Raw genomic sequence first — 18775 nt, forward strand, 5'->3', positions numbered from 1 at the left:
AATTTTTATTTTAACACAATATTTACTTAATCAATCAATCAATCAATCAATCAATATTATTATTAATCACCTGCCCTTCACCCCAAGGTCTGAGAGCAGGTTACAGCATTAAACACAATATTAAAAACAATTTAAAACAACTTGCAATCATAAAAAGTTGGGTCCTGAAAACATACACCTCTGGTGTCAAAAGTGCAAAGTGGGACATCTTCAGCATTATCCATAAGCTATATAATGAAGGTGCCTTGTGCACCTCTGCTGGGAGTTTCACATCTTTGGGGCCAGCACAGAGAATGCCCTCCCCAGGGCTGCCACCTGCCCTCCAAGCCCCTGAGAGTGGAGGAACTACCAAGAGAGCCCCCTCTGCTGATCTCAGCACTCAAGAGGGTCTGTAGGCGATCTTTCAGGCATCGGGGACGTGAGTGGTCAGGATAGCCATATGGCACACAGAACACATCTACCAGATAAATCCACCAGATTTTTCTCTGTAGAAAAATGAGCTTTCTAGCCAAGATGTTGTTCCCCATCACAAATGTGGGAAGGGGAAGGGGAAGGGGAAGGGGAAGGGGAAGAAGAAGGAGGAGGAGGAGGAGGAGGAGGAGGAGGAGGAGGAGAAGAAGAAGAAGAAGAAGAAGAAGAAGAAGAAGGAGAATTTTCCTAAAATAAAACGAAGATATATAAATAGAATGGCTAAATGTGTGAGAGACTTCTTTGTGTTCCATGCTCTTAGGGAGGAAGGTGAGGTCACAACAGGTAAAGGAGCTACTGCCCAAGGGAGCAGCTGCAGGTTGCATCTTTTCCTCTGCCCCTCTGTAACATGCAGGGCAACTTGCTCCATAACCAGACATTATAATGCTGTGAGTTATGACATCAGGGCATGGTTCCAGATAAAGTACATCTTTCAGAGGCAAAGGGAGAAACACATCCAGTCGATTGTCTTTTTCAGTGGGGTGATTCACGCAGCCATTTTTGAAGATTACTTTCAGTTATGGTGGTTTCTGCTTTGACTGCCAAGACCAAAGGTCTCCAACATAGCACTTGTGGGCACATATGTGCCTACAGAGGCCTTCCCTGGCACCCACATGGCCCCCTCTCCAAAGTTCAGATTAAAAAAAACATTATATTGTAGTCAATAGACTAGGTTGTGGTGTATGAGTGGCTGCCGTGTGTACGGTGTCCCTGACCTCCTCTGGTTTGCAAAGGTAAGCTAAAGGGACCCCTTACCATTAGGTCCAGTCGTGACCGACTCTGGGGTTGTGGCGCTCATCTCACTTTATTGGCCAAGGGAGCCGGCGTACAGCTTCCGGGTCATGTGGCCAGCATGACTAAGCCGCTTCTGGCGAACCAGAGCAGCGCACGGAAACGCCGTTTACCTTCCCGCTGGAGCGGTACCTATTTATCTACTTGCACTCTGACGTGCTTTCGAACTGCTAGGTTGGCAGGAGCAGGGACCAAACAACAGGAGCTCACCCCGTCATGGGGATTCAAACCGCCGACCTTCTGATCGGCAAGCCCTAGGCTCTGTGGTTTAACCCACAGTGCCACCCGGGTCCCCTAGTTTGCAAAGACACCCCCCAAAAAAGGAATGTGACCCTTCACTCAGAGTAAATGAAGATGCAGTTCTACCATACACCCCACTCCCAAAGTTGCACGCTGCATTGACTTATTTTTTATTAGGTTTTTTTTTCCTTTTTCAAAATGGTCTGATAAATCTGGAAGTCTGGCTGAATACTGACGACTGCTTCACTGTGCCTGTCCATCCAGACTAACCAATTAAAAAGTCACCAAACATTGAAAGTAATTTTGTGCACAATCCCGTTCTATCCCTTTCTATCCCCATCCCTTGCTTTTTCACAAAACTCTACATTCGGAGCAGAGCACACAAAATCACTAAGTCAGCTAGGCTCTTTGAGCAAACTGTGCAACTATGCAAAGTGTGTGAATCATGAAAATTCAGAAGCATTATGTGAATCTGCCCAATTTGCAAAACTTGTTATCTGCTGCAGTATTTGAGCTTTGTAATCACAGAGCTTGGGGTGCTTTAATGCCGCATTTGAGACCCCCAGATTCATAGCTCTGTTATAACCACATAACTGTCGGTTACCTATTTTGAAACATCTTACTGCTTCCACTGTTGAATTGGAATTATAATACTTTTCTTTTATGTGCATCCAATTAGAGATAATATTTTGCCCATTTGCAGACTAATTTGTGTTTATCTCCCTTAATGTGCATTGCTCATGAATGTTTTGAGCAATCTTTCTGCATCTTTGGAGAAAATTGGCAGAGCTGGGGGAGTTACATGTTGCCGATGATAAAGATTTCCTCATTGAAGTGCAATTTCTTTTCTACAAATCTAACTTCCCATTAACACTGAAAGTCATTTATGACTTGTGTACATCTTAGCTTCTGTTTATGCTTTCACCTATTTTTCTATACAGAATGTCATTCAAGTGAATCTTGTCTCTGAACTTAAAAGCTTTATAACTCTTCCCCTTAATTTGTTTCAGTTCTGCTATCAGTAAATAGTTGTATCCAGCGGTAACCTTCCATTCATGGAGAGCTCTTTAATCCTCTGGAGACTTCCATGAAGGAAAGGGGGAAAGTGATTTCCACCCATTTTCCCTCCTCTTCTCAGCCCCCTATGTCCCGCCCCCATTTGATCCAGCCTCCAGAGGCCTGGAGGAACTTCCAGAATAGTATGGGAGGTGTTGCAAGGAACTGCAGGAAAAAGGGGGCAATTTTTAAAAATGGTCTTCCTCCCCATACTATTCATAAAAGGCTCAGTTGTATCAAAGAGCTTTCCATAAATGAAGAACAGTCCATTTTTCTTGCAGATGAGGAAGTTTCATTACAACCTCAAGGAGAAGCCCAGCAGGTGGTCTTGTGCTGAGCAGATTAAGTTGACAGATTCATTTTGTAACGTTTTTCATAAGAAATTTTGACAGGTTTTGACCTTAATCGGAGCCAAGCACACATATTGCCAAAGGACAAGGGTTCAACTGAACATATAAAACATTTCAGACTGAGATATCAAAGACCTTTTCAACAAATGTTTTGGATTTCAGGTGATTATGTTGCTTATCAGAATAAAAAGGCCAGCAGATTTCTGTCCTATCATTGAACATATCTTTACAACACTGCGTTGTTGTATGATGAAATAATCCAAGTGGAACTTATCAGACTCTCTATGTGTATTCAAGAGACACCACTCACCAGGCAAGATAGATTATTGCAGTTTGTGAAGTGTGAGTTGTAGGGCTTAATTCTTTTGGACAACTTGGTTCCACTTTTGTTATCTGTCTGTAGGGGGATGTGAACACCAGCAATTTCCCATGGCAAACTTAAAGTTCACCGGTCTCTAATAAACAACCATTGCAATCATGCAAAGTAGTGGCATAAAGGGTATTTCCAGAGAAGAAACAGTGGGCGCAGGGAATCTGCTGTTGGCATTCATCCGTCTCAAGGGAAAATGGGGTGAAAAATCTGGGATGAAGTCAAACTGCTGTGCTAGCAACACTGAAGTAACTTTCCTGGGGTGCAGGCCTGGGCATTGTGCATGGAGAACCTGGGCTGCCCAGATAACAAGACCTACCCTCTCGCCCTCACTGATGTGGTCCAAAGGAAAGCAGAGCCTCACAGTAAATAACTAACGGGCAATTATCCTCCACTATTTCAATCAGTCTCAGTTCCCTACATATTGTATGGCTATTTCTAATCCTGGATCACAGCCAAAATGCATCATCCATGCACCGCCCTCCCAATACCTTTATGCACCATTTTAATTTTGGTTCTGGGGGCAGGGCTCCCAACCAATTTACTGAACTGGATGTTCCAGTATGCGGTAGCACATCCAAAAGCAGCTACAAGGAGCTGATAGGGGGAGGAAAGTGGCTGTGGAAAGCAATGCCCTGTGAGCAGTGAGGTTGATTTGCATCCTCACTGGACTGCATTAATTACATACATGGGTCACCAATGTGGCGCTTGCAGGTGTTCAGAAGTCTGCAGAGGCCCTTCCTTGGGGCCCACAGGTGCCCACTGCCTTCTCTTGCTCAAATTAGGCTTGAAAGAAGCTTTATTTTGTAGTCAATAGAAGGCTATTTAAGCCTAATTGCAATGGGGGTTGGGGGGGGCTCTCCCCTCCCCAGCTGTGACCCGCCCACACAGCAAATGCCCCATACACTGTAATTAGGCTTCCTTCCATTGGCTACAAAGCTTTATTGCAAGCCTAATTACAGCAGTGGGACAATTTGGGGCATGGGGGCAGTCACAGAAGAGGAGGAAGGGGTACCCCTTCCCTTGCCACCTGTGATCCCCGTCACCATTGCAAAGCACGTTACTGAGGACAGATGAAGAAAGTGTCATCTAACCTGGAATAACAAAGCTGGAGATGTTGTCTACTGTGGGTTTATTTCATTTCCTTTAGTGGAAAAATGGATATGCTTCTTCAACCGTGGCTTCACACGGATTGTTTTTTCTACTGAAATGATTACACAGACTTACAACACTTAGGAAAAAGCCTTGCTGCTCAGACATGGGAAAAATCACACCTTCAGAGAATAATAAGTTCCTGGCTGTCACTTCCAGAGTTATTTCTACATAGCCAAAGGTGGTGGCAGCAAAAATGTGCTTTCTATCTTTCAAAAATAGTTGTCAACATTATGGTGATTGAACAGTGCATTCATTGAAGCTGTCAGTTCCTTTTCTTGCTGAAGCAGAATGGACCATAGAGATTTGGGAAAGATACAGATACAGTGCCTGACGCCATCTGAGCAGGGACCTGACAGATAGACTTTTCATAGGAATAAAATTACCCCAAATTAATTTTTTTGAAGGCCGGCCCACAACATTTCAGATTCTTGGGGATTTAGATCCATGTGATAAAATAATAACCTGCAAAATGTAATAATTAATCTTCAAAACCCAGCAATCCTATAAGTATTTCATTTACAGAGCCACTGCAAATCTCTAATTACCAGCTCAATGAGATTGTACTTTTCACTCATTGTCTCAGCATGCCTCTGAATGAAACAATTTCAGCATGACTACTCCGCACATGCTATTTCCATTTTATTCACTTGTTTCCCAAGATATTGCTACCGTGGTCAACTTCTCAATAGTGTGAGATATATGGGTATAGATCTATAGATATATAAAACATTTGCCCCCAAAAAGCTCATATAAACTTTTAGGGATGTTCTAAACCTCTAAGAATAATCAAGAACTTCCTCTCAAAAATATGTTTAATTGGCCCCTAGCCTGTAGCATTTCTTCAATAAACCTGTAATATATGTACTCGTGATTTTAGTACAGGCAACTCCCAAATTATGTGAGAGTTATGTTCCAAGGCACCAAGCGTTTTAGTGAAATCCTGTATATTTGAAACACCATTGAAAAAGCCTACAAACCCTCCTCCCTCACCTTGTCCCTTTTTGTGACGTCTTTGTGACTTTTGGGGTCATTTCTGGGTTTGGCGCAAGTCATAGTTTGTTTCTTTCCAAACAAACCATCAGTAAGACAAGAAACAGCCTTGGTTACCGCTTGTGGTTTGTTTGGAGAATAACAAACAAGGAACACAGGTTCAGATATTCCAACCAATCAGAGCCTGGTTTGTTTCCTGGTGGTGTAGCAGCAGCAGCAGCATGAGCTGGAACTTCCATTTTGTTTCTTTTAGACTATGCTTTAATGTGACATGTTAACTATGTTTTTCAGGTGTTATTGTAGGATACAGTTAGACACATGTTATTAGTTATGGATTTTTGTTTCTTTTTCTTAAACACTCAAAATTGTGACAGAGTTTTAAGTAACAATTCACTTGCCTTATTAAACACAATGGACATCATGAAGAAATTCAACAAGAAGTTATCGGAGTTACCATAGTAGTCAAACTGGAAGAAGATGACAGTAAAGCTTAATGTAACAAACTGGTGAATGGGGTTACAAAATGAAGACCGCAATAGCTTCATTCCCGCAATTGTAATCAGAAAGATATCACAGCTGCAAGAGGGAAAAGAAAGAAAAGAAAGAAAAAAATCAGGAAAGTAAAACTTCAATAGAACAACTTATCAGGATGGCTTCTGTTTCGTTTAACTAATCACTATACAAAGGTGACTATGTCTGGCAGTAGTACCATTTTTTAATTGACTTTATTGAATCAAAACACAATGACATGGCTCTCCAAAGTTCTGGTACAACTTTAATCTGGACTGGTCCTGTATTAAAAGACAGGAGGTGACATTCAACATAATAGAGTCATAGAACTGTAGAATTGGAAGGAACCTGAGGGTCATCTAATCCCACCCTCTCCAATGCATGAATCTCAACTAAAGAATCCATATTGGATAGACACCTAACTTCTGCTTTAAAACCTCCAATGAAGAAGAGTCCACCACCTTCATAGGAAGTCGATTCTAGCTGTTACTGTCAAATAGTTCTTCCTGATGTTTAGTCATAATCTCCTTTCTTGTATCTGGAAACCATTGATTTGGGTCCTACCATCAGGAGCAGGAGAAAATAAGCTTGTTCTATCTTCCATGAGACGGCCCTTTAGATATCTGAAGATGGCTATCATCTCTCAGCCTTCTCTTGGCTAAACATACCCAATTCCCTCAACCATTCATCATAAGGCTTGGTTTCCAGAACCCTGATCATCTTGGTTGCCCTCCTCTGCGCACGTTCCAGCTTGTCAACATCCTTCTTAAATTGTAGTGCCCAGAACTGGACACTATACTCCAGGCGTGGTCTAAGCAAGCAGAATAAAGATACCCCTGCCCGTACGGGCCAGTCGTGTCCGACTCTAGGGTTGTGCGCCCATCTCACTTAAGAGGCCGGGGGCCAGCGCTGTCCAGAGACACTTCCGGGTCATGTGGCCAGCGTGACGAAGCTGCTCTGGCGAGCCAGCAGCAGCGCAGCACACGGAAACGCCGTTTACCTTCCCGCTATAAAGCGGTACCTATTTATCTACTTGCACTTAGGGGTGCTTTTGAACTGCTAGGTGGGCAGGAGCTGGGACCGAAAGACGGGAGCTCACCCCACCGCGGGGATTCGAACCGCCGACCATGCGATCGGCAAGCCCTAGGCACTGAGGTTTTACCCACAGCGCCACCCGCGTCCCTAAGCAAGCAGAATAGAGTGGCACTATTACTTCCCTTGACCTGGACACTATACTTCTGTTGATGCAGCCTAGAATAGCATTAGTTAGCTATTCATTCATTCATTCATTCATTCATTCATTCATTCTGCTGCTGCTGCTGCATCACACTGTTGATTCATGTTCAGCTTGTGGTCTACTAAGACCCCTAGATCCTTTTTACATGTACTACTGTCCTCCATCTTATATTTGTGCAGCTGGTTCTTCGTGCCTAAATGTAAAATCCTGCATTTGTCCCTACTGAAATTCATTTTCTTAGTCTGGGCTCCAGTTCTCCAATCTGTTAAGGTCATCTTGTATCCTGATTCTGCCTTCAGTAGCATTTGCTCCCCATCCCAGTTTGGTGTCATCTGCAAATGTGATGAGCATCCCCTCAATTCCTTCATCCAAGTCATTTATAAAGATGTTGAACAACAACGGGCCCAGGACAGAACCCTGCAGCACCTCACTTGTCACTTTTTTCCAGGATGACGAGGAACCATTAGTGAGCACTCTTTGGGTTTGTCTGGCATGACTTGTCTTTGAGAAACCCATACTGGGCCAAATGTTTAATTATCTGTTCTAGGACCTTTCCTAGTATTGACATCAAGCTGACTGACTGGCTGGTAGTTACCTGGGTCTTCTCCCCACCCCCCTTTTGAAGATCGGGACAGCATCTGCCCACTTCCAGTCTGCAGGAACCTCCGCTGTTCTCCAAGAATTCTCACAGATAATAGACAGAGGCGCTGAGATAACATCGGCAATTTCCTTGACCAGACTTCATCATGTGACCGGACTTTCACTTGCATGATGTGACTTCCCATTCTTCTTCTCCCTCCCTGGGTGCCCCCTAAATCTGCTCGAGGGTTGAGGAATGTCCCAAAGCAGAGTTTGGGGGCACATGAAAGGACTACAAGGGAAAGGAGGAGAGTAGAAAGTGCAGCACAATGGGCAGCATTAAGCAGGATATGCAGATTCAAATTTCTGCTCTGCCTTTTAGCCCACTGGATGATTTTGGGCCAGTCACTATTTCCCAGCTCAACCATACAAGTCTATTGAAAGAATTAAGATGAAATGGTATAACACAACTTCCCCTGAATCCTTTGGAACAAATTTCAAATAAATAACGATTTAAAAGGCTGGTGTCCTTATCTAGTATATGTATAACATATCTGAAAGATGTACCCATGAATTAAACTGATTTCCCTGCTGAAAGCACAGCGTTATATGTTTTCAGAGATCATTAATCATTATAACAGTTTTGGTGTCAACATACTGTTAAGTACTAGAAAATTAGAACATAAAGAAAGATAGTTGGCAAACTTCCCAGAATTCTTGCTTCTATCTTTTAGTAGGCATTGTGCTCTTTGTTTTACACCTTTATTTGTACATTGATCCATTTTTGCTGTGGAAAATAATGGAAGAGGGTCACAAACCTCTTGCACAAATGGGCCAGGGAACTACCATTTGGGGTAGCAGAAAACAGGGGTTCATTGTGAAGGGGGTTGCCCTTCCTTGACTTTCATATAAGATTGCAAATGTGAACCTTCTCACTGTTCAGTTTTAGTTATTTTTACCTCAGTGAACCAAACAATTTCCTTTTGTAATAGAAGCTTGCCTGACCCATTCCCAAAGGGATGTACTAGGACTTTCAGGGCACCTTTCATCCATGGAAAGAAACTACTGTATGGGTTGACTACTGAAATCAGCCAAGTGGGAATTTTGTCACCTCAGAGAAGGGATGGTAAAGCAGTGATGGGGAACTTGAGGTTCCCCAAAAGTTATTGGGCTACAACTCCCATAAGCACCAGCCACACTGCTAATGGTGAGGGAGGGCAGGAGTTGGAATCCAGCAGCATCTAGAGGGGCACAGGTTTCCCCATTCCTGAGATAAGTTATTGATGCAAATCCTGCACTCATTGTTTCATAAAGGAACTGTGATGCTGCCACTATCTTCAAATTAAATGAAAACAAGCCACAAGGTTTCAGAATGTCTTCTCCAATGAGCGACATGTGCCAGTATTTTCAAGACCTTGATACACGTTGTGCTCTGGTCGTTCCATTTGGGATTTTCAGCCTGGATGGATTTCGGTGGATATGAATCTAAAAGGCACTTATTCTTTGCTCCATGTCCCTTCAAGCAGATCTTTAGGTTCGCTAGAGATAAGGCTACTCCAAACAATCAGCTAAATGTTGCCATGTGAATGAAATGTCAGAAACTCTTTCGGAGGCTGTCAGAGCTTCTTCTCTCATCCGTACTTTCAGTTTTGAAAGCAACACAGATAAGACGAGTTCTGAACTCATTGGCAGGCATGCTCCAACGTGATGAGAGCGCTTGCTGGGTTTGGCATCCCTGGAGAAGAAGGAAGTCCAAGAAGGAAGGGCAAGGAGAAGAGCAAATGCTATCCTCCAGCCACATATGGCAGCCCACCAGGTTCAGGCTCACGCTGCCTGCATGGCCAGGGTTAGTGCAAGACATTTTTCCGCCTGAAGCAGAGCTCCTATGGCCCCATGTGTGTGGGGATAGACAAATCTCTGAGGCCACCTTACTCAGCATACCTCATTCTGAGGAAAAGCACTTCCAAGGAAGAGGCCCCACTGGACAGTCCCACTTTCAGCAAAGGAGCACTCCTACAACTCTAAACAGTTGTGAGTTAGTGGGGTGAGGGCACATAAATCCATCGCCTTTCCTGTCGCACCATCTGATGCAAAGGTCTCAATGTGGCCAATGGGTAGGCCAACCTGGAGGGAGAGGCAGGAGAGACATCAAGCACCTCTCCAGTTACAAATAATGGCTGCTATAGGTGACAGCAGTTTAGGAGAGGCAGGTCACAAGTTGTGGAAGCCTGAATGGTAGACCAGATGCATAAATGATATTGTCCAGGTCTTAATTCTACAAATAATGTATCACAACATTTAAGCAACTTACTGTGGAGTCAGCCTCTTGTATTTGCTGATTGAGAAGGCGTCATTGGTGAGGGCATTCAGTATTATTGCCGGATACAAGATGTACTTTTCAAAACACTGAAGCCACACATAGAGTCTTTCAAACCACATTAAATGGGCAGCACCTGAACATTTCAAAACAAAATAATGTTCTGTCAAAACTCTTGCTGTGCATAACAGGGTATAGCTCATCTGTCTCACACATGGCATTAGCTGATTTATTCATTTATCACATGGAATGTGAATGCCAAAATTGGCTCTGATTGGGGGGGGGGGGGTTTGATCTCTCATCAAAATCCGAAATGTGCTAGGATACCAAAGTGAAACGCCAAAGGGGCATTGGATTCATATGAGCAACTAGAAGTTGATTAAGCGTTGGATCCCTGGTCAGTATTGCAGATGTAATTAGATCAGAGCTCCATAAGAATACAGATTTAACAGCAGTTCTAGAAGCAACAGAAAATTGCAGTGAAGAAAACTAGTCTTAACTAAGGGGATGCACAAGCCATAGCACTATATGAGAATAGCAGTGCAACAGCAAAAACATCAGAGAAGGCAGGTCAATAGCAATAGCAGTTGGGAAGCAGGCAGGAAACCCAACACATCTTAAGCTGGGGTGACTATTTCAAATCAGAGAGTCAAATTCTTGTTCAAAGATACATTGGTTGCAGGTAGTTTTCTTTTTCTAGTATTTAACATTTTATCTTCTGAACTGAGCCAGGTAACCCTTAGCTTGAAACACATTTGGTTTCCAACCTGGGCACAAATCATAGCTTAGATAATATTGTTGGCTTTGGAAGAATTCTTTGGGGGGGGGGAACAAAGTTGAATCTTGTGCCATATAAGAATAAAGTATTTGGTGGAGTGCATCACAATCCTTGTCTGCTAGTATGAAAACATTCTGTAATAAACTGTAACAAACTAGAAATTGTTCAGTACATTTTGGTATCAAAGATGCTCTTTCGAGATTGATTGTTCTGTGAATATATTTCCATGCAACACCCTCCTGCCAAAGACACTTAGTATTATAATGCATCTTTTTTTATTATTTAAATAATGCGTCTTATAAATATGTTTCTCTGCAGAGTATCTAGTTGTTGGATTGGTTTCAAGAAGAGACTGAGGTCACAGACGAGACCTACTGTCTTGACGTTCTTATCTTCAAACATGTCAAAAACTCACATTGAGAGCGATTAAAGCACAGACCCATCAAAAGTTGACAGCAAGTTTCTTAATTGGAGCAAAGAAAAAGTGAGGGTTATCCAAAGACAAGCTGGCTCCCAGCCAACAGATTTCTAGGAGAACTGGGAAGAAGTCTCCAGACACCACCTGCTGAAGATAGCAATTCCAAAATACCCACAATATGACTTTTTTAAAAACTCAAATTTAATGTTCCTCACGACACTACAGGGCAGGAAATTTAAATCACAGTCTCATATACTGTATTCATGCCACCCAAACTTTATTTTGGATCCAAATAGCTGAAAAAGAATTCTGCCAGAAATTTAAACACCGAGATGCATTTTAAAATTATGGGTTGCACATACTGCATTAAACTCATTAATCAGCCTGCAGTGGGTTTTTTGTTCTTGTTTCTTTTAAGATTGTAAGAAGCTTGGGGAAGGACTACAGCTTCCCCAGCAGAGCACCTGCTTTGCATGCAAAAGGTTCCAGGTTCAATCTCTGCCATATCCACCTAGACTCCCTGCCTGAAACCTTGGAGAGTTGCGGCCAATCAGAGCAGGCAATACTGACCCAGATGGACCAATGGTCTGACTTCATATAAATAGCTTCCTGATAAAATGGACAAAACTAAAGTCAAAGGGCAGAACAACTACAAGCGCTCAGGTTAGTTGGTTGACATAAATAGAGGATGCAGGTTGTAAAGATTGTTCTAAACAAAGGGAGAAACTTGTCATCCACTACTACAACACAATATCCGTTTATGCCAATTAGTTCTTTACTGAATCTCTGCCAGGCCTCTAGGAAATTACATAGCAGCAGGGCTTAGTGGGTTGAGGTCACTGAGAGAACAGCAAATTACCATCCCTGACAGCAGTCGAAATGCTGAACGGATATACAAAAAGAAAGGAAGAAAAGCAACCACAGAAAAACAGTTTCAGCAATTCAGCAATGCTGCTTTCTATTGTCAAACTTTATTTGTTCAAATATACTTTCATAAATTGTTGTGTGTGTGTTTTACTTATCTCCAGTCAAAGGTAAAAACAAGCCATGATCCAGGATTATCACACACAGAGGGAGGGTAGATGAATTTAGCAGGAAGAGGGATCGCTCACCTGTCTTGCTTCCTCTCACCCCTGACCTGTTTCCTTATGCTTCCTTACCACAAGCGCATGCAGCAATCTGACTAACAGCGCCTGAATCAGGAACAGCTCTGCACACAAATGTGATTGCTGGATGTGCTTACAGGAATACCCTAAGGAAGAGCTGGGTAGGTCAAAATGCATCCAATTTTGCAACATTGCTTTCTTGCAATATTTATTTTGAGGTTTTCAAAGATACATAGCAACAATTGAGTTAAATGCAATGGGAAACAATCTAACAAGAATTAGTAATGAAAAATGGGGTGTGTGTTTACATGATCCATGGGAGTTCTATTCAGAATGGAGTCCACAGGGGAATTAATTGACTTTTTAAAAGTTTTTAATGTTTTTGCTTTTATATTATTTTTTGAACTTTTTAATGCTTTTATTGTATGGTTTTTATATCGTAATAATTTTTAAACACTTTTGATACAGTTTTTTTAAAAAAGATATATATATATATATGTATACAAATTTATCTGCAAGAGTCCACTTTGAGTAATATCACTGGAATGGGCAAAGAGAATTCAGGATCAGATAGATTCTGTCTCTCTCTCCTCTTGGTGTCTCAACTGCACATTCAGAGAGGCTTCTGCCTGATCCCTGATATGCTATTATTCTTGCACCCAACAATTGACTTTGCCACAACCTGCCTGTTTTCATTTCCCTTTGTATTCCGTGGATGATTACCGTATTTTCCCCTCTATAACACGCAAATTTTTTCTCCTAAAAAGGAAGGGGAAATGTCTGTGCGTGTTATTGAGCGAATGTGTGGTCCCTGGAGCCGAAAAATCAGGCAAAAATCAAATCGCGCTTCACGGAGAAGGGAAACCTGAAAAGAGGAAGCGGCTGCTTTCCTGCATTCTGCCTCAGGGTCTTACTGCCCACCCTCCTCTGTTTCGTTGCTGTGTTTGCTGAAACGGAACAAAGAGCAGGGAAAGCCCCTCCCCTCCAGGCAAGCAGAGGGGAAAGCAGAGTGTCGTTCCTTCTAATTCCTCTCTGTGCTCCGGTGCTGCTGGGGGAGAGGGAGAGAGAGAGGGGGAGGGGGAGGGAGGGAGAGAGAGAGAGAGAGATGGCTGGCTTGGGTGGGGGAAAACTTTTGCCTTTCTTTCCTCCCTCCCGTTAAATCCCTCTCCTGCATTCTTAGCCAGCTGCTTCTCTGCACACCCCTCTTATGTCCCTTCTTTGTTTTTCCTTCGCTCCCCACTTAAAATGTGGTTACAAAGCATGGATCCACAGGGATTCTCAGGATCTTTGCATTGGGTCACCCCAAATTCACCATCAGATCACATAGCATGTCCATGGCTACAGCCTGCACCAGAAAAACCACGCACCCACTGTTGCCTGGGGCTGCAATGGTGCAAAAATGTGGTTACAAAGCATGGATCCACAGGAATTCTCAGGATTTTTGCATTGGGTCACCCCAAATTCACCATCAGATCACATGTCTGTGGCCACAGCATGAAGCACAAAAATGATACATCCACTGTTTCATTCAGAATGTTTTTTCCCTTGTTTTCCTCCTCTAAAAACGATGTGCGTGTTATGGTCAGGTGCGTGTCATAGAGCGAAAAATACGGTACTCTCACTGATGTACAAAAAAATCATTATAATGTAAAGCACATATAGACAGTGTCACTTAAAACTTTTTTTCTTAAAAGAAGAAGAAGCTTTTACACACCTCTTAATTCTCTCTGCTGGTATTCTTTATTTTTAAGGATCGGGTGGGAGATCCACAGCCATGGGTGGTGCTTGCGAAGCTGAGGAATCAGGTAGTGTGTTATGAATCCCACAGTCCACGCTAAAGCATAAAGCACAATGCTGAGAAATGGCTGAGTTGAAAGGAGAAGAAAGGGGGGGGGGAGAAACCAAATCTCATTTAAAAACAACATATTAAGTACTATAATATATATAGTTTAAAAAAGAACCACATGATTTTTTGTATTGGTGTTTCCATTCAACATTTGCCCATTTTTATTTTGGAAAACATATGCTTGTACAGGCAGATGTGGGACAGAGGAAACGAAAGCAAACTCTCCTGTCTCTCAGTTACTCTTTACCATGTGCTTTATTACACATTATCTACTTATATTTTTGTTCAAGAGAAGAGAAAGGTTGCTGTAGTGTTTCACCCACCTTTGCTAAACTTGTTCTCTCTCTCTCTCTCTCTCTCTCTCTGTGTGTGCGCGCGCGCATGCTTTTTGTTTGGGTTTGTTTGGTTTTTTGCACATTCACAGCCTAAGGAGTCCGTTGTGCTGGGTCATAAAACACGGAAAGTGTCTTTTTTAACGGAATGCCAATAGAAAATCAGAATATGCCAGATACAAGGCTGAAGCGCAAGGAATGCTTCAGGCAGTACATAGAAATTGCTTCCATGATAAATATGAATGGAAGTCAGAAAATAAGGGCTACAACAATTGGTTGACACACTATGGCCAGGATGTGAAGATCACCTGAAATGGTTATGATCTTGGTGTGCATGACACTGTCACCTGGCCACTGCTAATAGTGGCACATAAACACTCCATACAATTGCTTTATTTGGACATAATGCTAGAAGATAAGCTAGCTGCATCTTGTGCAATAAGTTCCACTAGCACAACAGGACTTTCCCCCAACTCCTCCCTAGTGCCAAGGGCTCTAGGGAACCTCCTGTCCTTACACCGTGGCAGGCTTTTCTTGGCAAAAACCTTTCACTTCAACTCACGGAAGCCTGACTGTCACAGATATCCTATAGCTGGCAGGTTTTCTCAGTATTCTGAATGCTCATAAACTTTCCAAGCCATTAGAGTAGCTCAGCCAATTTGTACCAGAGGCTTTGCGTCACCATGGCCAAAAAACATCTTAGTGCATCACACCTCATATTTAAAAAATGGATTTTCATATGTGTGAAGTGATACAAAACTCCCAGTACCACTCACAAGCAAATATTCCTTCGTCTGCTAATGTGTCTTCCATAATGGCCTATAATGAGATCCCCTTGCTTTGAATAACAGAGACAATATCTTAGGAAATAATGTAGAAGAAAGGAATTATAATACCTACCCCTAATGACAAGAAAACAGTACTGGCACTGACTGCAAATGACAGCACAGCCGCCACGGAGCACACAATGAGATCTGATTTCAAGGTTTCCCTCTGTGAATATAATTTTAAAATGATCAAACTCAAGTTAAGACCAATTTGACTTGCTAAATGAAGCTACTCCATCTTCAGAAGTTGACAGTTGCAATGAAATTCACATCAGTCACTGCTCAAAGAAGGGGTTGCCAGCATGGCATCCACACAGGCAGAGGCCTTCCCTGGCACACACAGAGTCCCCTCCCCCCGCAACCCCGCAGGCTGAAATGGGGCTTGAAAAAAGGCATTCTGCTGTAGCCAACATAATAGACTGCAGTGTTTGGTTGGTTGGGTGGGTGTGAGCCACCCACAACAGCTTCTCCAGTTTGCAAATGTGTCTTGGGACCCCCAAAATATGCCCATGGGTCACCCGTAAATGTTGACAAGCCCTGAATTAAAGCATTCTCCAGTTGCTGTTCAGGTAAAAAAGTTGGCAAAGTATTGCTCTAGTTGCCTTTAACACAGGAAACTCTCTCTCTTTCTCTCTCTCTCTCTCTCTCTCTCTCTCTCTCACACACACACACACACTCCACCTCTGAAATGCATGGGGATTGTACAGGAGCAGTGCTTAGTGGGTTGAGCGGAGTCAAACTAGGAGTTGGGGAGACCTGGGTGTGAATCCCCCAATCTGCCATAAAGTTCCCCTTGGCTAATCACTTTCTCTCAACTTAGCCTAAGGGTCAGGGTAACTGTTAGGATAAAGCTGCACAGCACGAATGAACCACTTATTTATTGCCTCCTTGGCTGAAGCTTTGCTGCTTTATTTATCCTAAAGCATAACGTTATGTAATAATAATAATAATAATAATAATAATAATAATAATAATAATAATAATAATACTATTTATATCAGCCCTCTAATGAGCATAGAGCAGTATAGCCACATCTTGATGCCAGTTGGGAAGAGCAACAGAAAATGGAAACAAAAGGGCAGAGCAATTGCTTAGTCTCAAGAATTTAGTATACTCTGGCAGTGGAATGAATGGCCTCTATACTGTACATGTGCTAAGCCCAGAAGCAGAAAAACACACAACCAAAAACATCCCCCCAAGGCATAAAAATAGTAGGCAGACCACCAACACCCTTGGAAACACCACCGAAGCCCACCAATTAGGGTTTGCATCTACAACATTGTTTTCTCTCCCGCTGGAGTCAAGATTTATTGGATATGGTGCGATGCACATTTGCACTGAAATTTGTATCCACTGATGCGATCTGGATACCAATAGATATGCAAAACAGAATCCAACAGTGTGGATGCAGCAGGGTGACTATAGATTCAGCCCACTGTGTTTGGAATATGTATAACAGGAAGGGGGGAAAACCCCCAGTAAAAACGAGCCTGGTGGGATTTGGGTTGCGATTTTTGATAGTTTAGACTTTCGTCTAACCTTCTACAAAGAAAATGCCAATTTCATGCCACCCTGTCTCAAATCTGAGAGAACTATGCAATTCTTCTTTTTGCATTTAATTGTGGTTTGTTTGGTTTTTTTGGAGCTGTGATTCTCCACTACTGCTACAGTCCAGGAAGGAAGTTAGAGTCTGAATGTAACACATGAATACCCTTAGGCTGCTGGTTAATGCAGTAATCAACCATGTGGATGCCTATGAAATTAATTATAAAGCTAGGAAGTTCCATTCTCCAAGTTGAGTGGTTAATTATCCAATGCAGCCGCCTTGTTGATTCCAGTCACCAAGGCTGACAATTGTTACAGTGCCATTCAAGCAACAAAAATGTAGCAAAGGTCACTGGGAAATGCAGTGCTAAGTTATTGCTAATTTGGAGGGGAATCAGAGAGGCTTATTTTAAATAGTAAATCCCTCTAGATTCATCCTGAAGAGTCGACCAATTATCTTCAGCTCAGATGGTATTGATTTCAAGGCACCCAACTTAAAAATAAGTATCATCCACATAATTTTATACTCTCTCTGTGTGTGCGCACACAAACATGTGTAACACACGTTAGCTATTACATTCCTTATTACCAAACTGAAATCATCAGGCTGGATAGGCAGGAACACACATATGTTATATTACTTTTTCACATGCCAACTTCAATTCAACATTTAACAATATTACTTGATGCAGCTCGACTCTGCAAGCCACAAGGGACATAAATCCCACTTAAGGGAAGCTGTAACTTGTAAACCAAGTTATATTCAAGTGTGGTTGGGCACTGCAAAATATTGTTCAATTCACCATAGTCAACACTTAAGGGGATGCTTGATTTACAAATATCTTGAAGGTTGAATCTGGGTCTGAAGATGCCAAGGGAAGGAATATGCCTTTTCCAAGGTCTTTTCTGCAATCCCTGTCTGGTCCACAGTACCCAATCAGAAGTGCAGGAAGTTGCCACGTGGACAGGACTTTGGAATAAATAGAAAAATCACTGCATGGACACAAAATGAGGCAACTGCTGTGACGTGGGGATTTCTGCTAACTCTTGGATGCTAGTGTCAGTCCATTAACGGTATCTATTACAAACTTAAGCAGAGGAGCAGGAATTGTGTCTGTAGCTGTTAGAGTTGTCAAAAATGTCCTTTAATTAATTTTGGAGGAATCCAGGGCTGGTTCAGTAGTTTTTGCTACCTCAGGCAATGTAGCAACCACCTCCGCAGCTGAAAGTTGATGTGTCAAGCTACTTTGGTACCTGAGGCAGAAAATCCCACAAGGCCTTCTCCCTACCTCTGGGAATAAATATTTCAATTTATTACTTTACTTTCTTAATTACTTTAACTAACAATGTCAGCTACCTGAAGTAGCTGTCTCGTGCTGCTTCGTGGTAGGGCTGCATCATTTATTAATTACATTATTATATTATATTATATTGTATTAATCGTTACTTTTTAATTCACCTTTCACCAGTGAGAAGAGATCCAGGGAAAAGTAACAGCATATAAAAACATTAACAATAGTAGTATTTAAAACACACAGAACACTGCCTATAACCCCCAACTCAATAATCTAGAAAACACATTTTTATCCCTCAGGGGATAAAAGCAGAGGGTTCAGACCAGCAGCAGAAATGTAAACTGGAGAGGGGCAGGGCGTGATGATGCTTGCTGTCCATTTGAGTGAAAAGCTAAAGCTATGGAAGAAGCAGGGACCTTTTTGGGTGCTAGTGCTGTGAGCCCCTCTAGGTTCAGGTTGTATATATGTGTAAATAAGCCATATATCCTAAAGACACCAGAGTCTTGGCTATGCCTCATTTGTCCAAAAGGAAAACAAGCCCTGGCTGGGTTAAGGCACATCTAC

General features: G+C 42.4%; 1 protein-coding gene across 4 annotated transcripts in view; it reads right to left on the reverse strand.

The window, feature by feature from the left end:
- Positions 1-18775, reverse strand: part of PCNX2 (pecanex 2) — a 109074-nt gene that overhangs the window by 43363 nt on the left and 46936 nt on the right. For 3 of the 4 annotated variants that reach the window (XM_053382529.1, XM_053382528.1, XM_053382527.1), the window contains exons 18-21: positions 15445-15537; positions 14081-14231; positions 10059-10200; positions 5820-5997 (exon numbers count right to left, since the gene is read on the reverse strand). In XM_053382529.1, the coding sequence (XP_053238504.1) occupies positions 5820-5997; positions 10059-10200; positions 14081-14231; positions 15445-15537 (564 nt within the window). The remainder of the gene's footprint in view (positions 1-5819; positions 5998-10058; positions 10201-14080; positions 14232-15444; positions 15538-18775) is intronic. The other variant, XM_053382530.1, reaches the window with a different exon arrangement.

The sequence above is a fragment of the Podarcis raffonei genome, chromosome 3, assembly GCF_027172205.1.
Source record: "Podarcis raffonei isolate rPodRaf1 chromosome 3, rPodRaf1.pri, whole genome shotgun sequence".
Taxonomy (NCBI): Eukaryota; Metazoa; Chordata; class Lepidosauria; order Squamata; family Lacertidae; genus Podarcis; species Podarcis raffonei.